The sequence below is a fragment of the Dipodomys spectabilis genome, unplaced genomic scaffold (assembly GCF_019054845.1).
Source record: "Dipodomys spectabilis isolate Male_0828 unplaced genomic scaffold, ASM1905484v1 ptg000089l, whole genome shotgun sequence".
NCBI classification, from domain to species: domain Eukaryota; kingdom Metazoa; phylum Chordata; class Mammalia; order Rodentia; family Heteromyidae; genus Dipodomys; species Dipodomys spectabilis.
This window is the reverse complement of record NW_024870766.1, coordinates 18,401,751-18,422,212: the sequence shown is the minus strand read 5'-3', so window position 1 is coordinate 18,422,212 and position 20,462 is coordinate 18,401,751. Positions and strand designations below refer to the sequence as shown.

General features: G+C 38.9%; 1 protein-coding gene across 3 annotated transcripts in view; it reads right to left on the bottom strand.

Moving 5' to 3' along the window:
- Hbp1 (HMG-box transcription factor 1) overlaps positions 1–20,437 on the bottom strand; it is a 35,306-nt gene extending 14,869 nt beyond the window's left edge. Inside the window, exons 1-8 of one of the 3 annotated variants that reach the window (XM_042684598.1) lie at positions 20,118–20,437; positions 9,227–9,410; positions 6,996–7,224; positions 4,624–4,765; positions 4,101–4,212; positions 3,898–4,010; positions 1,446–1,602; positions 673–817 (exon numbers count right to left, since the gene is read on the bottom strand). In XM_042684598.1, the coding sequence (XP_042540532.1) occupies positions 673–817; positions 1,446–1,602; positions 3,898–4,010; positions 4,101–4,212; positions 4,624–4,765; positions 6,996–7,224; positions 9,227–9,410; positions 20,118–20,234 (1,199 nt within the window). In that variant the 5' untranslated portion in view covers positions 20,235–20,437. Of the gene's footprint in view, positions 1–672; positions 818–1,445; positions 1,603–3,897; positions 4,011–4,100; positions 4,213–4,623; positions 4,766–6,995; positions 7,225–9,226; positions 9,411–16,960; positions 17,057–20,030 lie in introns of those variants that run through there. The other 2 variants (XM_042684600.1, XM_042684599.1) reach the window with 2 other exon arrangements.
- Between the last annotated feature and the right edge of the window lie 25 nt (positions 20,438–20,462).

The window sequence follows — 20,462 nt, the reverse complement described above, 5'->3', positions numbered from 1 at the left end:
TTTCTCCTCCATTTTCCTAACAGTCATTTTATGTCACTTAATAGCAAAGTGACCTCAAAAACCCCACTTTCCTAAGTCTTTCCTAATGTCAAATTTTTACCAGTTTTATTACTTACTAAAATATGAAACTAATGCCAGGGTCAAAATGGATATTAAACAAAGGTACAATTAAGTATCTTGAGTGAAAAAGTTGAGGAACAGCGCCCAGGCCCTAAATTCAAGCCACAGTACCAGCACACACACAAAAATGATGCAGTTAACTATAAAAAAATATTACAAAGATTTGTGGGTTGTGATTAACAGATGATTTTAATGCAACTTTCAAAGGTGATCTATTAAGTTCTTGTTCATGTAACATTTGATACTGTTTTATAAATACATCTTGTCAATATGACTACTCTATAAAATTCACATAATTGTACTTTTCTCTAAATTGTTCCTTCATACTTCTCAATCCTTTTTTTTTTTCCTGTCCATGTGGAGCTTGAACTCTGCGCCTAGGCACTGTCCTCAGTTTTTCAGCTCTACGCAAGCGCTCTACCAACTGATCCACAGAGCCAATTCCTCAAACCTTTTCTAAAAGTTCTAACTTCCTAATTGTTTGCCTACTAATCACTAGTGAAATTAAAGATAAAAATTTAATAGAAAAAAAAAGAAAGAATTCAGTATTACCTTTTAAATGTATCAAATACACCTGAATCGTCGAAATTAATGGCATCAGGGTGTCCAGGAGGTAGACATACATCACCAATATGAATTTCACAACATGGAATGCCATGTTGTACCACAGTCAAACTTGGGTAAAATGATGACCAACCTAAAATTAAACAATAATTGCATAAAGAATGAGAATTTGCAGAAAGCACTCTAAGAAAAAGACATTTCTACACTCTTAAAAGAGTTACTTCTTTAAAGTCAAAAGATTTTCTAATATAGAAACTTTCTTTACAACAGAGTAAGAACCAGATAAGCCTTTCAACAATGTGAAAGCCCTACAAAAGTACTTTATTTCAGAATTCCATTATCTTTTAGGGTTTATCAATCAGAACTTTTAATAAGCTACAAAATAGTGGTAAATAATATACTGATCATAAAATCGTCTCTAAATTAGTAAATTATGCTTAACGTGGTATTATTGCTCTTAAGGGTGATTCAGGTTTATGTAAGTATATTTGGCAATATAAACCAAACTCTGATTTCCTGAATACTCTAGTCCCCAAACTATACCACTATAACTAAAAGCTAACTCCAGAAAGATATACCTAACTCTGAATTATCCCAAACTCATAGGAAGTAACTGCTAAGCTACATTAACATGCGTATTACTGGAGACATTTCTTATGGTAATTGTATTTTGTTTGAAATAAATTTTCCCTTCAAACTTCTTCTTAATCACCAAAGCCACAAGACACAAAAAGGTACTATGAATTCAATTGAAGCCCTACCTTTGTTTTTAACATAGAAAGGGTGGTCCAGCTTACACTCTACAGTAAGTAAGCCATCTTCTACTGTACCAGGGTCAAAAGTCAACTTCAGTACAGATTCACCAAATGATATACTTTCTTCATGGGATAACAACTTTAGACCATCAGAACCATAGCCCTGAAAATATATGCACATAATGAATGAATTGAAGTGTTCAATTCAACAAGCAGTGAAGCTTTCCTTATATGTAAGACTGGAGAAAAGGCAAAAATAACCAAAACAGGATCTTTGGTTTAAAGAATAATAGATCCAGCAATGAAGAAAGACACATATATTTAGTATCTACAATACTTAAGGCAGACTAGAATAAATTATTTTAGCTCAAGTATAAACAATGCTGGTGGAGTTTAATAAGATATTCCAAAAGAGGGTAAGACTTTCAGCTCCATTTGTATTGGGATGTAAAAGACAAGAAAGGTAGAACCAAGGTAGAAAGGTAAAGCAAAGCCCTTGGACCAGTAACCGTTGCATTTAACAATTTCTTTGAGGAGTTCTGAGCATTTGCTACCATACAAGGTTAAGTGCAGATTTGGGACAAATAAAGATGAAAAGGACAGTCTAATTACAGTAGTGATCTTAAAGACTTTAGGCAAAGTATTTAATCCTTTCACTTAGGAGGATGGGAAGATCATGGGCTAGGCATGATGGTGCATGCCTGTAATCCCAGCTACTCAAGAGGCACACATAGGAATATTATAGTCCAAGCCTAACCCAGGGAAAATGAAGAGACACTTATCTGAAGAACAAACTAAAACAAACAAACAAAAACCCCAAAAAACTACTAAGGGCTTGGCTCAAGTGGCTGAGCACTTATCTAGCAAACATGAGACCCTGACACCAGTGGAAGAAATACTTTTGCCAATTTTATGAAAATTACTGCAAAGGGAACTCTCTTATTATTTGAGGTTACAAAACCTCCCATTATAGTCCTCATTATAAAACATGCCAGGTGGTAATCTGAAAATATGAACATGAAAAAAGATATGAGTATTACCCTTGAATTCACAGAAAAATAAACATACCAACAGCTAGCTATAACATCCAATAATTATACTATTACATGACAAAGATGTGAATGAGAAAGAATGGGTATTGGAAAATCTTTATGAAAAAATTATCAACTGAATATGAAAGGAGGAAAGGGAATACAATAAAAGACAATTTCATTGTTTGGAATCTACTCATCAAGGATAAAAATCTCTTTAAAAGAATAGAAGGAAAGTAAGTCTAAAAATAGTGCAATTTGGATCGTATTAAACTGGACTTGAAAAACACTATTATTCACATGGCAATGTCTAATATACAACTGAAAAGTTGCAGGTGAAGTTACCAACATGTTTACAAACAATCAAATTACAGAATTTTCTAATTCTTAAGAGATATATAAGATTTTTAAAATAATCCAAGTCGGGTGCCAGTGGCTTACGCCTGTAATCCTAGCTACTCAGGAGGCTGAGATCTGAGGATCGCCATTCAAAGCCAGCCCAGGTAGGATAGTCCATGAGACTCTTATCTCCAATTAGCCACCTGAAAACTAGAAATGGCGCTGTGGCTTAAATGGTAGAGTGCTTGCCAGTGCCTAGGCCCAGAGTTCAAGCCCCACAACCGACCAAAAAAATAAAAATAAAGATCCACTCCTACTTTTCAGATCAAGAAGCCAAAGTCCAGAGAGAGAGGAACTCTAAGACCAGTCATACAACAAAGATGCTAGAAGAGCTAGACGAGGGCCCAACATCAGAATGCTGTCTACAGGATGGGCAAAGATGCTGCTGACATTACCAGTTGACAGACACTGGTGCAAGAAGAGGGCAGAACCTTGTCCGTATTTGTCACTGTGGGCAGATAAGTAGCAGGCAAAAATGATTGAGAATCATGATTCTCTTCTGTAGCTTTATTTATTCACTACTTGTCTTTAATAATGCCAGTTTAGTTTTTGCCAATGTGTAATGTATAAAATATACCACAAAACAAAAGGGCTAACTCTTTATCCATCCCATGTAAGAAAAATCTAACTAGGGCTGAGAAGGTGGCTCAGTGGTAGAGTGCTTGCCTTGCATGCCTGAGGCCCTGGGTTCGATTCCTCAGCACCACATAAGCAGAAAAAGCCGGAAGTGGGGCTGACGCTCAAGTGATAGAGTGCTAGCCTTCAGCTGAAGAGCTGAGGGACAGCAGTTCAGGCTCCACGACCAACCAAAAAAAAAAAAAAAAAAAGAAAGAAAAGAAAAATCTAACTAGCAAGGTAAACCTAAAGTCACTGCTTTTGTCTATCAGGCTAAACAATGAGTGGTCATAAAACCTCTACCTAAATGTAAAGATATCCCTTAAAATGAAAGCAAGCAGAAAGACTAACAAACTTTATGTTTCATTTCAAAAGTTTGGGGAGGGGGGAACCTTAAAGAATTTTAAATTAACCTTGTGATTTCCCATTTGAAGATCTTCCTCATTATCGCAACCTTCAGCTCTAGCAAAGTCTTCAACATCCTGCCATTCCTTACTGCTTCCCTTATGAAAGCACAGTCGTGTGCCTAAAGTTTAATCAGAAAACAAGTATTAGATTTAGATATGTGACTCATGTACTAGATAAGCTAAGAAACAGTCAAGTATTTTTTTTTTACCTTTCAAAAAACAGTGCCAAATAGTTGAAGGCCAGGAATTGCACCACCCTAAATCATCATCATCTGATAGGGAGGACATGCAGAAAATGCCAGATTCTGATTCACTATTTGCCTGTGGAAAAAACAAATTATAAGCCTTTTTTTGTTGTTTTTAGATTTATTGACTTATTTAGCCAGTCCAAGGACTTGAACTTAAGACCTCACACTCTAGTTGGTTTACTTGCTCACAGCTAGGGCTCTACTGCTTGAGCCATACCATACCACCTTTCTAGCACTCTGCTGGTTAACTGAAGATGGAATCTCAAAGACTTTTCTGCCCAGGATAGCTTTGAACCTCAATTCTCGAGATCTCAGCCTTCTTAAGTAGCTAGGATTACAGGTATGAGCTACTGCTGCTGGCCTTCATAGTGATCTTTTAATATTTCGTTTTCTCATGAGCTTTCAAATAATGTAATGAAACAAAGCATAGTTTCTCAACTGTTATATAAGCTTCATAAAAGTTTAACCTCATGACTAAACTCACCCTTTCATGTCTTACTGGTGTTTCCTCCTTCCAGTGGTGGTGAGGGAAGGCTGGCTCACTCTTTGAAGAGGATGACACTGGTGGAGGGCGTGCATAGGAATGTAAACTTTTGCTAGTAGCTATGATGTGTACAGGAGATGATCTAAAACAAAGCAGATTTTGCCATAACACAGAGGTCATTACAGTAAAACTGTCTTTGTGATTAAAAGAACACCATAGTCCAAGTACCAGAGTTATTACATATAAAACAGCTATGGCAAACTTTAATATAGACAGCAAAGTTTCAATTGTAAAAATATGCTGTTCCTAAACTCAACTTCCTACCTAAAACCCCCTTCACATCAGATTTAACAACAAGCTTTAATCACTGCTAGTATCCATTTATCCCATTTAAATTTTTTTTTGAGACAGTATCTACCATGTAGCCCAAACTAGCCTTAAACTTGAGATCCTCCTGTCTCAGCCTCTCATGTGTTGGGATTACAAACAGGTACCATCATACCTAGTTCCTATTCAGTTTTATCTGAATATATATAAATGTGTGCTTTCATTTGTGAACGGTAATACCTTGTGTAGAGCACCCTATACATTTTTTCTTCTACTTTGATGTACTCAGACTCAGTAAGGATTAAGTGTTTCCCATACAACTACTTAAAATAGAAATAACAAGTTCACATCTGTTAATTCTAGCACTCAGGAGGCAGAAATAGGACGACTACAAGTTTACAGTTATGCTGAGCTACACGATAAAAATCTGTCTCAAAAAATAAAACTAAATATAAAAACAAAAATAAAGTACAAGAAACAATGTGATGTGGTAGGCTGGGGATACAAGCTTTGTTGTAGAGCATTTTTCTAACATCTACAAGTCCCTGGGTTAGATCTCAGCACCCTCCCACCAAAAAAAAATGCAACCTACATAAAAATTAACATGCTAAACATGTCTAAATACAAATAACATCAATCTCTCACCCTCTACCTATGCAAGAATATAAATTTTACCCATTCTCAACCCCTTTGTACTATAGTTATGGCTTCGGATAAAGCACAATAATAGTTATTAACAATCTGTAAGAAGTTGCATGAACACCACTGACAATATTATAAGATGGGCAAGACAGCAGAACTTGACTCTATGCTAAGGGAAGCATAGAAAATACTACAGAGTAAAATTACATACTTAGGAAGACATCTCTTTATACCCACATTTTCTTTGTGGTTTTTAGAGATAGCATTTCAGTGCATAGCCCGGCAAGCCTAAACTCATGGTTCTCAGCCTTCCCAAGTTCTGAATTTACAGAACATGCCACCATGTTCAAATTATTTACACTGAATTTCTTCTGAAGCTTTTACTCACTTCCTATGAACTACATTATGAATCTTCTTATAATTTCCTTGCAAAAACTAAAAAGTATCATCTAACTAGAAGTAACCTTGACTAGTAAGTCAAGGTTATTTATTTAATGTAAAACAACTAGGTTTTTTTCGACAACTGTAATGGAAAGTGGGACTAAAGAGTAATTCTCTGAAAACTTTCTCCCCTGTGAAAATTTACATGGAATTAAACTAAAATTAACTAAACTGAATTTGTTCTAATCAAAGCTGCATCCTGATAAATAGAAGAAAAGCAGCATCTAGGATTCCATACCTAAGAGGTTTACTCTTTAGCAAAGCATTATAGTAAATCAAGACTAGTACCAAGATTCATGGTTATTCCCGCATTACTTAGTGCACTTTGGTCTATCACTTTCTGCCAACAGAGTACAAACCTAGGCAGGACCCTATTACAACTGACTATATTTTTAATCCAAGTCTTTTAATGAAATGTTATTTACCCAGGTCTCCCTAGGAATATCAGTTGAAAGCTTCCATAATTTCACAGCACAACAACTCATTTTCTTAAACTCTAACTTATACACATGAAATAGTGGTTTTTAACAATACGATCTGCTTTTAAGTTCTTAAGATTTTAAAATTAGCAGAAAGATAAAGAGCTGCCTACGCTGTGGAAATATCAAATCTAGAGCAAAGGAAACTAAGAAGTTTAAAATACAATGCTTCTTATAATTATGGCTTTTTAAAACAAATACAATTTTTATTTATAAAAGTAGAAATATACAGTAAAAGTATCGCTTCATGTATTTTCATGACTTTTACACATTTACAAAAAATTCTTATAGTATTTTTCTTACAGAATCTTTAATCCTAAATATGGAATCATGCCATTATAATGTCCTTAAATTCTAATGACTTTGTTTTCAATTAATCATTCATTAGACAGCTAATAATGTTATTTTAAAATTGGAAACATTTCAAGTAATTAACAATTTTTGTATGATCCTTTTAAATAAAAGTACAGGCAATACTCCCACCTGTTATAAAATGAGCACTGCATAAGTGGACTTTGTGGACTGGTGGCAATATTTGCTAATTCTGTGAGCCAGTCCACCTCATTTTCACGGTAAGTATTTTCCGATATGTCTGAGGTATTCTGGTTCCAAGATGGTCTTGAGTATTCTTGATGTGAAACATCTGAACTTAGCTGGTAGATGGCAGACTGGGCAGGATCACTTTGAACAGCCTGAAGTTCAGGAAGGTCATCTGCAAATAAGCATACTCAAAATTATAAAAAAAGATATAATAATGAACAATATTCTAACTGTAGCTAGAAACCCTCAAATTTATCTGATTTTGTGAGAGGAAAATTACATATTCAAGATTAAATCCAATTATGTTTTCTTTAACAACCTGTAACTTAGGAAGAACATTCAGGAATCCGTAGAGCCTGATGGAAAAGTGAACAAAGCAATGTTCATCACTTAAACCACGCAATTATCTCAAGTGTTCACAGCATAGAAAAACAGGTTTTTCCCTATCCTTTTGCCCCATTTGTTGTGCCGCACCTAAGAATGATTTATATACCTCTGAGACATTCTTATATAGCAGGTTAATGAGGAAAAAAAGCACTATATGTGTACAAATATTACGTTAATATTTATATTCTATATTGTTACATAAATTGCAATATTGAAATTTTCCAAAGATGAAAACAAAAAATCCTATTATTAATTTTTAGGAACTACTTTCACAAATAAATGTTAGAATTTTTTTTGTTTTTATTTTGTTCTATTCACATTACTGGGGATCAAACCCAGGGCTTCATGTGTATTAAGCAAGCACTCTACTACTAATTCTGAATTCAGTCATGGTTACTTTTCCTTTAAATGCCTTCTCTAAAGAAAGATGCTAGATTTTTCAGCTTTTCTAATCTGAAATTCTATTCAAATCAATATTTACAAGAAACACTGAATTAAGAAAAAAAAGGATTCTCTTCTTAAAGAGTTTTGAAAAAGAATTTTGAAGACATTTAAAAACAAAATATCAATCTCTATGAAACACATATCAACAAATTCTATAGATCCAATGGGTCCCTTAAATAAATAAGACAAGAAAACTCTACTGGTCACCTAGATGTCATTATAAAAGTATATAGCTCATATTCAGAAATATGTTCTAGAATAGTCTCCTAAAAACTAAAATACTTTAATTAGAAGTAATAACTCAAAATATCCATTCTTCAAACTGACTAAAAGGTATCCATGCTCATAGGGATAGCCAGAGTTCTAAAATACCTTAACATTTTAAAATAATTTCCACATCTTCTAATTCTCATACTGATGTAGCTATTTCCCTTCCCTCACTGCCAGAAACCTTTTAACATACTTTCTTCATTTATTTCTGTCTTTCACATTCAGCAATTTAACTTTTTAACTGGAAGGGGCAAGGTTCTGGCTCCCTGGGGGCCAGTTTTCTTCCTGAAACCCGTAACATGGTGGTGAACAATCCACTCTTGATTAAAATGATATTCCTTGTTCAACAGTACCCCCCCTGTAAGATCAAGGTCCAGAAAATTCTTGTCATTTCAACAGGTTATGCTCAAAGACTTTTAGGATCTCTACATTCCCAAACAGTACTCTCACATCTTCTCTACTCTTTCATCACTTGTAAAATACAGTCATACATTCTCAGAGTTTTTATGAACATTGAAGGTAACTATATATTAAATGTAGACAAAGGCACACTGAAAAGCTGGGCACAAGCCAAGGGTACTCATTACCTATTTCTTCTTGAACATTAGCTTCAGAACAAAACAACTCCACTAACCTACACAGCATTACAGGCTACATCATCTCTAGTTTAGCTCAGCATGAGTGACCATCACACATGTCAAATCCTTGAGCTTCAAAGGTCCAATGTCATTTTTAAATTACACTAACAAATCAATTGTAAAGTCTCTCTAGCAAATTTCACCAGTAATATCTTAAAAAAAAAAAAAAAAAAAAACAGAGGACAGCAGGATTTTCCTAAGGTGTTTAGTAGTTTGGTCTTCACATATTTAGCTAATAATTTATCAGTGAGTATCTATGATAAGTAGCTTGGTCATACTGGTTTTAAGTAGTATTCGAAAAGCAAGAGGAGAATGATGAATATTCCTAATATACAAAACCTTCAATATTTTTGACAGAAAATGTAGATTAAAGCAGATTAAATATGAAAATAAATCTGAATCTTAGGTTCCTAAATAACTTTTAATTTTGTTTACCAAGCTCCATGTGTTCATCACAGGAGTTATAGCCAGGTGAGGATGGCAAGTTCTCATTACACTGCAACAACTCCAATGAGTCATTCATTCCTGAAGTTCTCTTGTCCATTACCAACAGGAGTTTCTGTACTGCATTAGGCATCTGATTTGTCTTTACTTCCCACACCATGTTATGGTGCTCCGACTTTAAAAAAAAAAAAAAGAAAAGAAAAAATGTTAAGTCATCTATTAGGCATCCAAAATATAAAATCAACCAGAGATAGCATGATGCTGCATTTTAATTTAACCATGCATTACCATTTATTCATCTCTTAAATCCTTTGATCCAGGAAGAGATTCCGAATCTGGACCTCCCACTGTCCCCAACACCACACCTAAATCCTAAATAATCAATGTCCTAAATTTATCAGCCTTTTCTCCTAAATTAAAATTACATCTTTTATCTCCTTCCCCTTTCTTCTCCTCTCTCCTCAATCCCCCCCTGCCCCCACTTCTTTTTAAATGCTGGTCCTGGGGTTTGAACTCAGGGCCTAGGAATTGTACCTGAGCTTCTTTTGCTCAAGGCAATAGCTCTACCACTTGAACGACAGAGCCATTTCCAGCCTTTTCTAAGGTAGTCTGTTGGAGATGAATCTCATCAGCCTTTCCTGCCCAGACCTGCCTATAAACCTCAATTCTTAGATCTCAGCCTCCTGAGTAGTCAGCCCCCAGTGCCACATCCCCCCGCCCCACTTTCTGTAATATTAGCAGTCTGGCAGCACTAAGCAGGCACTCTGTCAGTTGAGCCATGCCCCCATGCCCATTACTTCAAGCTTGTAATTTTTCTTTCACACATTATGTGAAAATTAATACCAATATATTGTTTCACATATAACTCCAATTCAAAAGAAAACTAACCCACTGAAGACAAAGAACATTCTAATTTTTTGAAAAGTATTCTATCCTATTTAATGTGTTTCCTCATGTTCTGAAAATGAACAATTTTAAGCACTTTTACATTGTGTAAAGAACATTTAAGTTTCTTAAAATGTTCAAATATTATACTTCTAATAAAGATTTCTCAATGAAAATTTAGGACAATCATATAAAAAGCCTTTTCATTATGAAAAGGTTACTACTTCTAGAAAGATGAATACTTATCATAGTAAGTTTTACTAAGCAACTAATGAACCTACATTCAATGAAGCCTATGAAGTTCTCACAAGGAAAAAAACGTACACAAATACATTTATTGCTCAGCAAAATTTTTGCTATGAAAAGAAAATGTAGTTATACCTTTTACGCTCTAGTCTTTGGACAATGATCAAATTAGTTATTTAAAACAAGAGTGATGGGGCTGGGAATGTGGCTTAGTGGTAGAATGCTTGTCTAGCATGCATGAAGCCCTGGTTTTGATTCCTTAGAACCACATAAACAGAAAAAGCCAGAAGTGGCGCTGTGGCTCAAGTGGTAGAGTGCTAGCCTTGAGCAAAGAAGCACAAGGACAGTGCCTAGGCCCTGAGTTCAAGCCCCAAGACTTGCAAAAAATAAAAATAATAAAATAAAAAATAAAACAAGAGTGACAACAATAAGATTTTCTGGATTTTCAGGGGCTATACTGTAAATTTCACTTAAAAAAATAGCTTAAGCCAGACACTTGTGGCTCATACCTGTAATCCTAGCTTCTCAAGAGGGTGAGCTCTAAGGATCATGGTTCAAATCCAGCCCTAACAGGAAAGTCTGAGAGACTCTTTTCTCCACTTAAACAGTAAAAAGCTGGAAGCAGAGGTATGACTCAAGGGGTAGAACCCTAGACTTGAGAAAAAAAGCTCAGGAACAGTGTCTAGGCCCTGAGTTCAAGTCCCAGGACACACACACACACACACACACACACACACACACAGAGTGTCTAGGCCCTGAGTTCAAGTCCCAGGACACACACACACACACACACACACACACACACACACACACACACATTTACTGAGAAAAAAAAAATCTTGATTTTTGTCAATATGTATTTTTCAAAATAGAACAATAAGATACACTGCTATTAAAGGTAAAGCAGTACCCCAGCCTAGGCTGCTTAAGAAGTTAATGAGACAGAGTACTGCCAATCCTATCAACTCAGGAGACCCAGGTCTAAGGAACATGGTTCTAAGCCAGCCCAGGCGAGCAAGCCCATGAGACTCTTATCTACAATTAACCACCAAAAAAGCTGGAAGTGGAGCTATGGCTCAAATGGTAAGGTGCTAGCCTTGAGCACAAAAGTCCAGGGAGCCCCAAGGCCCTAACTTCAAGCCCCATGACTGACAAGGTTAAAAAAAAAAAAAAAAAAAAAAGGTCATTGAACAGGTATTAATTAGTCTTTCTTATCAGAATTTTCTAAACCATGATGTAATTAGTAAACACTGGAAAAAATTTTTCTACACGGCTTTTTTCATGATCTTATTGATTATAAAATACATAATCAGGGCTAAATTTTTTTAAAGCATCTTAAAACTTTTGAGCCAAAAAAGCTGAGGGAGAGTACCCAGGCATTGATTTCAAGCCCTAGGACCAGGGAACACACACACACACACACACACACACACACACACACACTCACAAAACACACAAAGAAATATGACTACTACTAACCTCATTGAGATTTAGATGCTAACACTTTAATAAATTAGAATCTAATCGTGCGCGTCCTCTCTCTCTCTCTCTCTCTCTCTCTCTCTCTCTCTCATTCGTGGGTCTTGAACTCTGGGCCTGGGTGCTGTCCCTGAGCTAGCACTCTACCACTTGAGCCACAGTGCCACTTCTAGTGGTTTACTGGAGATAAAAGAGTCTCATGGAATTTCTTGCCAGGACTGGCTGAACCACGGTCCTCAGATCTCAGCCTCCGAAGAAGCTAGGATTACAGGTGTTAGCCACCGGTGTCTGACTCCAATCTTTTTTGTGTACATATAATCGTATTTTTCATACTCATAGTCAATAATGTTTTCCTTGATATTCATACTTTACTACGTCATTGTTTCATGCCTACTCCAGAGGCTGAGGTGGAAGTGCAGTTTGAGCTCTCAAGTCTAGACCAGCCTGGGCAACATGGGAAGTTCTCATCAAAAAAACAACAGGAAGATCTAGACAGTATTCATTATAAAGCTATATAGAAGTTCATTCATCCTTTTACTGCTGAACATTATTAATATTCTCAATCTTCTAAGTAATACTGTATTTAGACTTTCATTTTAAGTACTTGCTTAAATACAATTGTTTTAGATTACCAAAAATAAGTACAATAACTGGACAACATTAAACATCTTAAGGTTCTCAACATAGTAGAACCTTACTATATTTCTAATTTCAATTCTGGATGCTTCCTGCACTTAGCCTAGGCAATGTTTTAGAACCTTATTCACCGATATCAATTATCAGATGTGTAGTGAAAAGGGCACTGAGTTAGAAGCAAACATGAGTTGATTCCAACTTGATCATTTAATGTGACCCAAGTGACTAAGAGCTTCTCATTAACTTACCAGTATTGTTAAAAACAGGGCTAATGTTACCTGCCTTACTCCTCAGACAACTGAGGAGTTGTAAAGATAAACTGAAACAGTGAAACAAAAATGTATTGACACTTTCTTTTAAAAACTTTTTTATCAGGGCGGGCATATGGTGGCTACTGTGGCTCACGCCTGTAATCCTAGCTACTCGGGAGGCTGAGATTGCGGTTCAAAGCCAGCCCGAGCAGGAAAGTTCGTGAGACTCCTATCTCCAATAAACCACTAGAAAACCGGAAGTGGCACTGTGGTTCAAGTGGTAGAGCGCTCGCCTTGAGCTGAAGAGCTGAGGGACAGTGCCCAGACCCAACGTTCAAGCCCCACGACCGACAAATAAAAACAACAATTACCTCAGACTGTACGGAAGTGTTACCTACCATGTTCTTAATGTCTTAAATAGAAACTTTGTTGAAAATACTTAACAGTAGACAACCAGAGAGTTACAGTGATCCCTCACTAGATCACAGTTCTTACTGCGGCTTCCCCGTAGCAGGGGATTTTTGTTTACTTTTAATTGAAATAGTGATCCCTCACCTATCGCGAGAGTTGCGCTTCATAGACACCCCCTCCCCCCTCCCCCCCCCCCCCCCCCGCGCCCCACGTGATAGGTGGAAGTGAAAGGCCCATGTAGGGATGGCTAACGCGGCTCCATCTCCCCTGTCTCTGGAAGGCAGCTCCTGCCACAGGAGAGGAATCCCTGCTGTTCAGTTTCAACCCATTTCCTCCTGGAAATTATTACAAGTCATCTAACACATCTCAAAAACAGTCACGCATAGTGCCGTGACTTAAGGCAAATAAGTTTATCTAGTGTTTTTCAAAAGTCTGAAAAGAAAACCTTTTTCTGCTAATTAATCCACACATAAAGTAAACCCGCTCTAGTATAACTTCACACAAAATGGATGACTAGAAGAAATGTGATTTCTCAAATATCAAATCACTAGAGTAGTCCTCCTAATCAGTAATTCTGAATTAATCTCTTTTGACAATCACACCTCTGCTTTAAACAAACGATATCCAACCTGTTCCCATCAGAAAATTATTTATTCAGGCTGGGTAAAATCCAGCCCTATGAGCTGTTTTACTTCTTTGCTTTCAAAAGAATTTCATACAGTTAAGAACTAGACCAAAAATAATTTTAATTAAAAAATTAGTATGATAGGTACAAGACATTTTATTGCAATGTTAGACCTCAATGGTAAAAAGTTAATGACCAAACCAAACCCAAGGAATCTACATTTTAGTGGAAAAAAAATCATCAGTTAATGACCACCATTCTACAAATAAGGCTTAGCTATGAATAGAAAAAAAACAAAGATAGTCTTCCAACATTAGCAAACTCACAGAATTTACAAAGTTCTAAATTCAGAAAAATACAGAATCTAGCATCACTGGAAAGAAGGATGACCATGAACTTTAAGAAGGGGATAGGTAGACTATGATGTAAATCTGCATTCAACTTTAGTTTCAAAAAACTTTTTTTTTAATGGTACTGGGTTTAAATCCAGGGCCCTGGACATGTTAGTCAGTATATAACTTGGACATGCTAGTCAGTACATGCTTGGACATGCTAGTCAGTGCATGCTTGGACATGCTAGTCAGAATATGCTTGGACGTGCTAGTCAGTACATGCTTGAGCCATGCTCCTGCCTCACTCATTTTTTTGCTTCAGCTCTTTTCTAGATAGGGTATTGTAGTCTTTGCCTGGGCCAATCTGGACTAGGATCCTCTTACCTATCCCACCCCTGCAGTTAGAATTACAGGTGTACACCTTCACCTCTGGCTTGTTTATTGAGATAGTCTTGTAACTTTTTATTGAGGCTGTTTTCAAACTGTGATCCTCCCTATCTCTGCTCCTGAGTAGCTGGTATTATAACCAAGAACCACCTGTCTAGTCAGGAATTGTATCTAGCTACAATTGTTTTTTGAGACAAGAATTTGCATTTATTACATGTTTGGCACTTATTAACCTAGATACTCTGAACAATTATGTCAAAATACTGTCTGGGTTGTAAAATCGAAATAATTAAAGCATATACCTCATAGGTTATAATGAAAACTCCCTTGAGATATGGTAAAATGTTCTGAATTACAACACAAAGCAAACCTTCAATATGGAATAGTATTAACAATTACTAGACAACAAGGAGGCACTGAGGATGTGGACAGAGGTCTGACACAATAGCAGGTATATTTTGAATACTCTGAACCTATTCAAAATCATACTAAAGTCCTAAATACAGAAAGATTTTTAATATAAGGAGAGTATTTTTTTTTAAAAAAAAGAGCACCCAAAGTCCCAATTTCTGTGTGAACCATCTGTATCTTCCTTGCAGACATTCTCATAAAAGAAAAGGTTAACTGGTAGTATTAACACATTTCTTAGTAATTCCTAAGACTAGTTTCCCCTAAGACCAGGATTCATTCTATGAGTTCTCTCAACAGCAAACACTAATAGTTTAGATAGCAGATTTTAACACTCTCCATAGTATCTTCATGACACATTATACATTTCACATATTAAATATGAACTGAAAGTCAACCACAGCTGCATCTTAAAATTTTCCCATTCTTGGGGGGGGGGGGGGTGGGAAGGGGAAACAATGCTTGATAAGAAATGAACTCATTACCTTGCTCATGTAATTGTAACCCCCTCTGTACGGTATTTTCACACAGAAAAAGATCCCATTCTTTCCTTCTTATGAAATTCAGAGGTTGCACTACAAGTTTCCACAGCTCTGCTTTGTCTATCAACAGTGCTGCTCAAGTCCACAGAAGCACAGCACAGATTGTGTTCCTTCCCCACCGAGCTCTTTTGTTTCCTCATTCTTCCCAGCTAATTTTTTTTCTTCCTGATCAGCAGGGCCTGCAGTGTCTGTCATTGATAATTTATAGTATTTTAACATTTTAACTATCATTTCGTCGTCACCATCACCATGCTTTTATCTACCACCAGACCATCATAACACTCCCTAAAGAATTTCAAACCACAGCTTACCAACAAATAACAAAAAGGATTAAAAAATATTTATTGATCTTTGCATTTCTCACTGCTCAAGGTAATCAAGTTTAGTGTGAGCTTCAGATAACTGAGCTTTAGCTACTATAAAGCTAAAAGCTACAATGAAAAAAAAGCATAGACTTGAGCCAAGAAGACTAGAGTTGGCTGTGTACTCTGAGGTAAAAAAAACTTAACCTCACCTCACACTACCTCTATTTATTTCATAGAGCCACTGCAAGAATAAAATATAAAACCATATGCAAATGTAAAATCATATGCAAATACAAACTGTCTTTTGGTCAAATTATGTTAGAGAAAAAAAGCAAGGTCTCCCTCAAGGTAAAAGAATATCCTAAGAATCTTTACTCAAAAAATATTTCCCTTTACTTGTTATCAATTAGCCATTTGTTGAAGCTCCTCTTTCAATTATCTACTGGTGATACTAACTCTACAGTCCATTCTTGTCTTTGTAAGTTTTGATACTAAAAATAAACACAGCTTGTCTTGCTACAGGAGTCATTTCTTCACTAGATGAGCGATTTTCAAAAGGAAAAATAAATTCTCCGGGGAAAGAGCAGAAGCTCTTTTTTTTTTTTGATCACAGGTACTACCTTAGCCCATTTTCTTGTTCTAACCTTCAATGGATGTGACCCCACTGTTTTTGTTTACAAAGCAGACACTCACATAAAAGGAGGTAAGAGGGGACTAGATGTTATTGAGTCTCTATGAATGGAGGAAAAACTAACTAGATTTTACAAAACGCCTGTCTACCTACAACTTACTAAACTTTCTATGTACAATTTCTAATTTTACCAAAAACAGCTTTGTGAGCAACTCAGTATTATGGATGAGGAAAAGCGCTGATTAGGACATTGTCTTCTTCTTCTTTTTTTTTTTTTTTTTTTGGGGGGGGGGGGGGAGGTCTGGTTGTGAGGCCTGAACTCTGGGCCTGGGCGCTGTCCCTCAGCTCTTCAGCTCAAGGCTAGCGCTCTACCACTTGAGCCACAGTGCCACTTTCGGCTTTTTTCTTTTTGCTTATGTGGTGCTGAGGAATGGAACCCAGGGCTCATCCATTGCAAGGCAAGCACTCTACCACTGAGCCACCTTCCCAGCCCCTGGACATTGTCTTTTTGAAGAACGGAGTGAGTAGTTTACACCAATATATATTAGATTCCCATTTTCAAGTGCCCATTCTTCCTAGACTCTTACCTTTCCATGGTCACTATGGACTTCATGGTAGGATCCTCAAGATGATCTCTCCCCTAATCCTGAAGGACTTCCACACTAAGTCCAGACCCAAATTGTTTTGAAAGAGGAAATGAGAAGGTAATGTTCAATTCATATACCTTTTAGGGGGAACTTATGTATCTACAATTGGGTTATATAATCACAAGTTACAAGGCACTATAACAAACTGTATTAAGTAAAAGGCCCTAATGTACTTATTTTAAATGTACTTATTTTTAATGAAACTTTATCTCTTTTACAGAAATGTTTCCACAACTCTAGATTAAAGGTATGTTAAGGGGAAAAAAGGTGGGTTTTGATCACAGGTACTACCTTAGCCCATCACTTAACACCTTTAAGGGCTGGAACACTTTGACTTCCAGGCCTGAGGCTGCTTTTTATTTATTTATTTTGCAGGGGAGGGGAGGGAGGGGGAGCCTTGGCCTGGGGCTTAACCTCAAGGCCAGCAGGGCTGTCTGTCAGCTTTTTTGCTCAAGGCTAGGGCTCTACCACTGAGTTACAGCTCCACTTTCCCACATTTTGCTGGTTAATAAGAGTTTCAGAGACTTTCTTGCAGCAGCTGGCTTTGAACCTGGATCCTCTGATCTAAGCCTCCGGAGCAGATAAGATTACAGGCATAAGCCAGTGTCCAGCTTGAGCTTTCTCATTTGTAAGTGGTAATAAAACCTATCTATTTTTTTCTTACAGATTTGCTGCAGGTGTTAAAAGATACTACACACATCCATGGCTTTGCTAAATGTTACTCAAGCACATCTTGACAAATTAATGTTAATCACAAGCTCACTTAACATAAAACCTACGCTCCACTGCTGCCATCAAACTTTAAAACAATATTCTCAATTCAAATAGTAGTTAAGTCATTTTATGAAGTACTTGAAATTCTCTAAAATTCGTATTATGAGTGAAAAAATCTTGACTGTAAACATTTACATATAATGACCTACTGGGGGGGAAACTCCCTAAGCTTTAAAGAATCCAATAAAGTACATTAGAGAAAATTAGTTTTCTAGTTTCTCTAGGAAAAATGGTAAGTTGTAATAGGAAGCACAAAGTGATTTCAGATCAAACTATGAATAGGAATGCTTCTGATGTCAGATAGTTAACACACAAGGAAATCAATATGTAAATTTTCCAGAATTCTATTTAATTTTCTGAAATTTATAGTGATTTTCCCATTCTAAGTATATAATCTTTCTCATACTACACACACTACTAGGACTTGTCTCGTCAACAAATGGTAGTAACTTCCTAAGACAATTTATGAAGGGGTAAGAGTGCTGTTTTTGTTATTTTAAGATACAGAAGAGACCACAGCTTGCTGTTCTCGTGGAAGAACCTTCAGATTCTTCATGGTTTATTCACTCACTAATTCCAATGCCATATGTGCTCTTCACTGGGCACTTGGCTAGGGAAAAGAGGGGCTAAAAGTTAAAATATAGTGGAGACAATTTGATAGTGTCATGTTTGAAGTGCGGGAAGTGCACACCGTGAAGCATGTAAAAATTGAGAATGCCTGCCTGCTTGAGCTTAGGGGGGCAGGTACCTGTTCAATGGATGCAGGACTCAGAGGGATGGACAAAGGGGAAGGACTTTACAAGCAGTAAGAAATGGCAACTGGGTTTCTAATACTGAGTAGAGAATTACAAAGTGAAATCGACTTTTTATTCTACAATTGGTTAGTCAAGCTGGAAGAGCACTTGCTTTAAACTGGTTAAATGGCTTTCTCAAAACTACGAGGTAACTCAAAGGGTGGGTTTAAGCCTGTTTATATTCAGTTTTCTTTAAAACTCGGTCAAACATTACCAACCCCGCAGGAACTGAATTTTAAAGGGACGCAGAACCAGGGGCTCCAGCACTGCATTCAGGTAGTGCGGGGCCGGGGGAGGCGGGGCGGAGACCCAAACCCCAAGCCCCAGATTATAGGTTTCGACCGCTGTCAATCACTGGAGTAGCTGCAGATGTGAACCCCTCCCCCTGGCAACCCTCCTCCGGTCCTGGCATCATCCGTGGCATTCTGAGCCAGAAACTTGCGCCCGGCCCCACCATCACGAACCGAAAACCTCCCTAAGAGCTCGGGGGCAAAGCGCAAAGCCCGGAGGCCGCGGGCCGCGCCCCGCGCTCACACACAGCAAACAAACAGCCGGCGGCGCCTGGAGCCTTCTTGTCTTGTTCTGTTTTAATCCGACTGCGGCGGCGTCCTAAACTGAAAGGCGGAGACGGGAGCGGCCGGCCGAGCTCCCACTCCGGGTCGGCCTCCCGAGGCTGAGCCTCCCTCCCTCCGCCGCTCGCCAAGTCCACCTCTTTCGCCATTCATCGCCCTCCCTCCCATCCCCCCCCCCGTCATGTGACCGCAGCCTGGACGCCAGGCTTGTTTTTCCCCTCGGCTCAGCCCCACTGCGCAGGCGCCCCGGAGCCCATTCATTCGAACTGCGTAACAATGAGCCCCGGGGCCCAGCGGCTCCGCGAGCTTCCCGGCTCGGTCCGAAAGCCCGCCCGGCCCCGGAGGCCTCGACGCCTCCACCCGGGTCCCTCCTCGAGGCCTGACCTCCGCTCGCCGCCACTCTCCGACCCAACGCCGAGAGGCGATCGTTGAAGTCAAACTTTGCGGGGCAAGCCCGGCGAAGCTCCGGCCTCTTCCCCCACCCTGGCCCGCCCCACCTCAGCGCCCGGCCCGGGCCGACGGCCCGCCGCGAGCCGCGGCCGGAGCGCGCCCCGACCCCGTCTCCTCCCAGCCCCCGCCCGAGACGCCGAGCGCCGCCGCCAAGCCCAGGTGAGCTCTCGAGGAGCGCGGGCCCAGCGGGCTCGCCACGGGCAGGAACCTGGAGTTCGTCGGCCTCCGCCTCGCGGGCGGCCCGCGGAGGAGCGGGGCGCCAACCCGCGCGGTCCCCGCAGCCGGATCCCCGCGGGGCCCCAGCCCCTCCCTTCCCCACCCCCACCCCTTCCGAACTAAAAGACAACAAACCGCCACCGAGTGCGCGCAGCCTCGACGCGGGGCGCCCGGGCACGACAACACCACTAACAACTCGCCTACCCTTCTTCTGGCTAGCGCCGGTCTCCACAACAAGCGTTACTACTTCTGTCGCAGCTCTTACTCTTCAACCGAAACTTTCCTACTTACCAAACCCGTCGCCATTACCAAGTCTTTCAAGCTTCGTCTTCCCCCTCCCCTCAACACCCCGGAGGTTGAGCCTTCCTGTAGCTTTTTCGCTCTCTCATTGGCCTGTGGAACTGTCATTTAATCTTTCCACTTTCTCATTGGGTGATACCGTGGCCTTTCTCGGTGGGCGGGCATGTATTGACTTTTGTGTTGTGTTTACTGGAGAAGGTGAGGTGTCAATCACTAAGGTGCGCGCTTCGGATTGGACTGCCGCGGACACTCTTGGGACCGGAGCCAAACTTTGCCCGCGAACTGGATTGTGGGTTGGTAGTTTCAGCCTTGCTCCCAGGGCAGGAAAACTGCTGG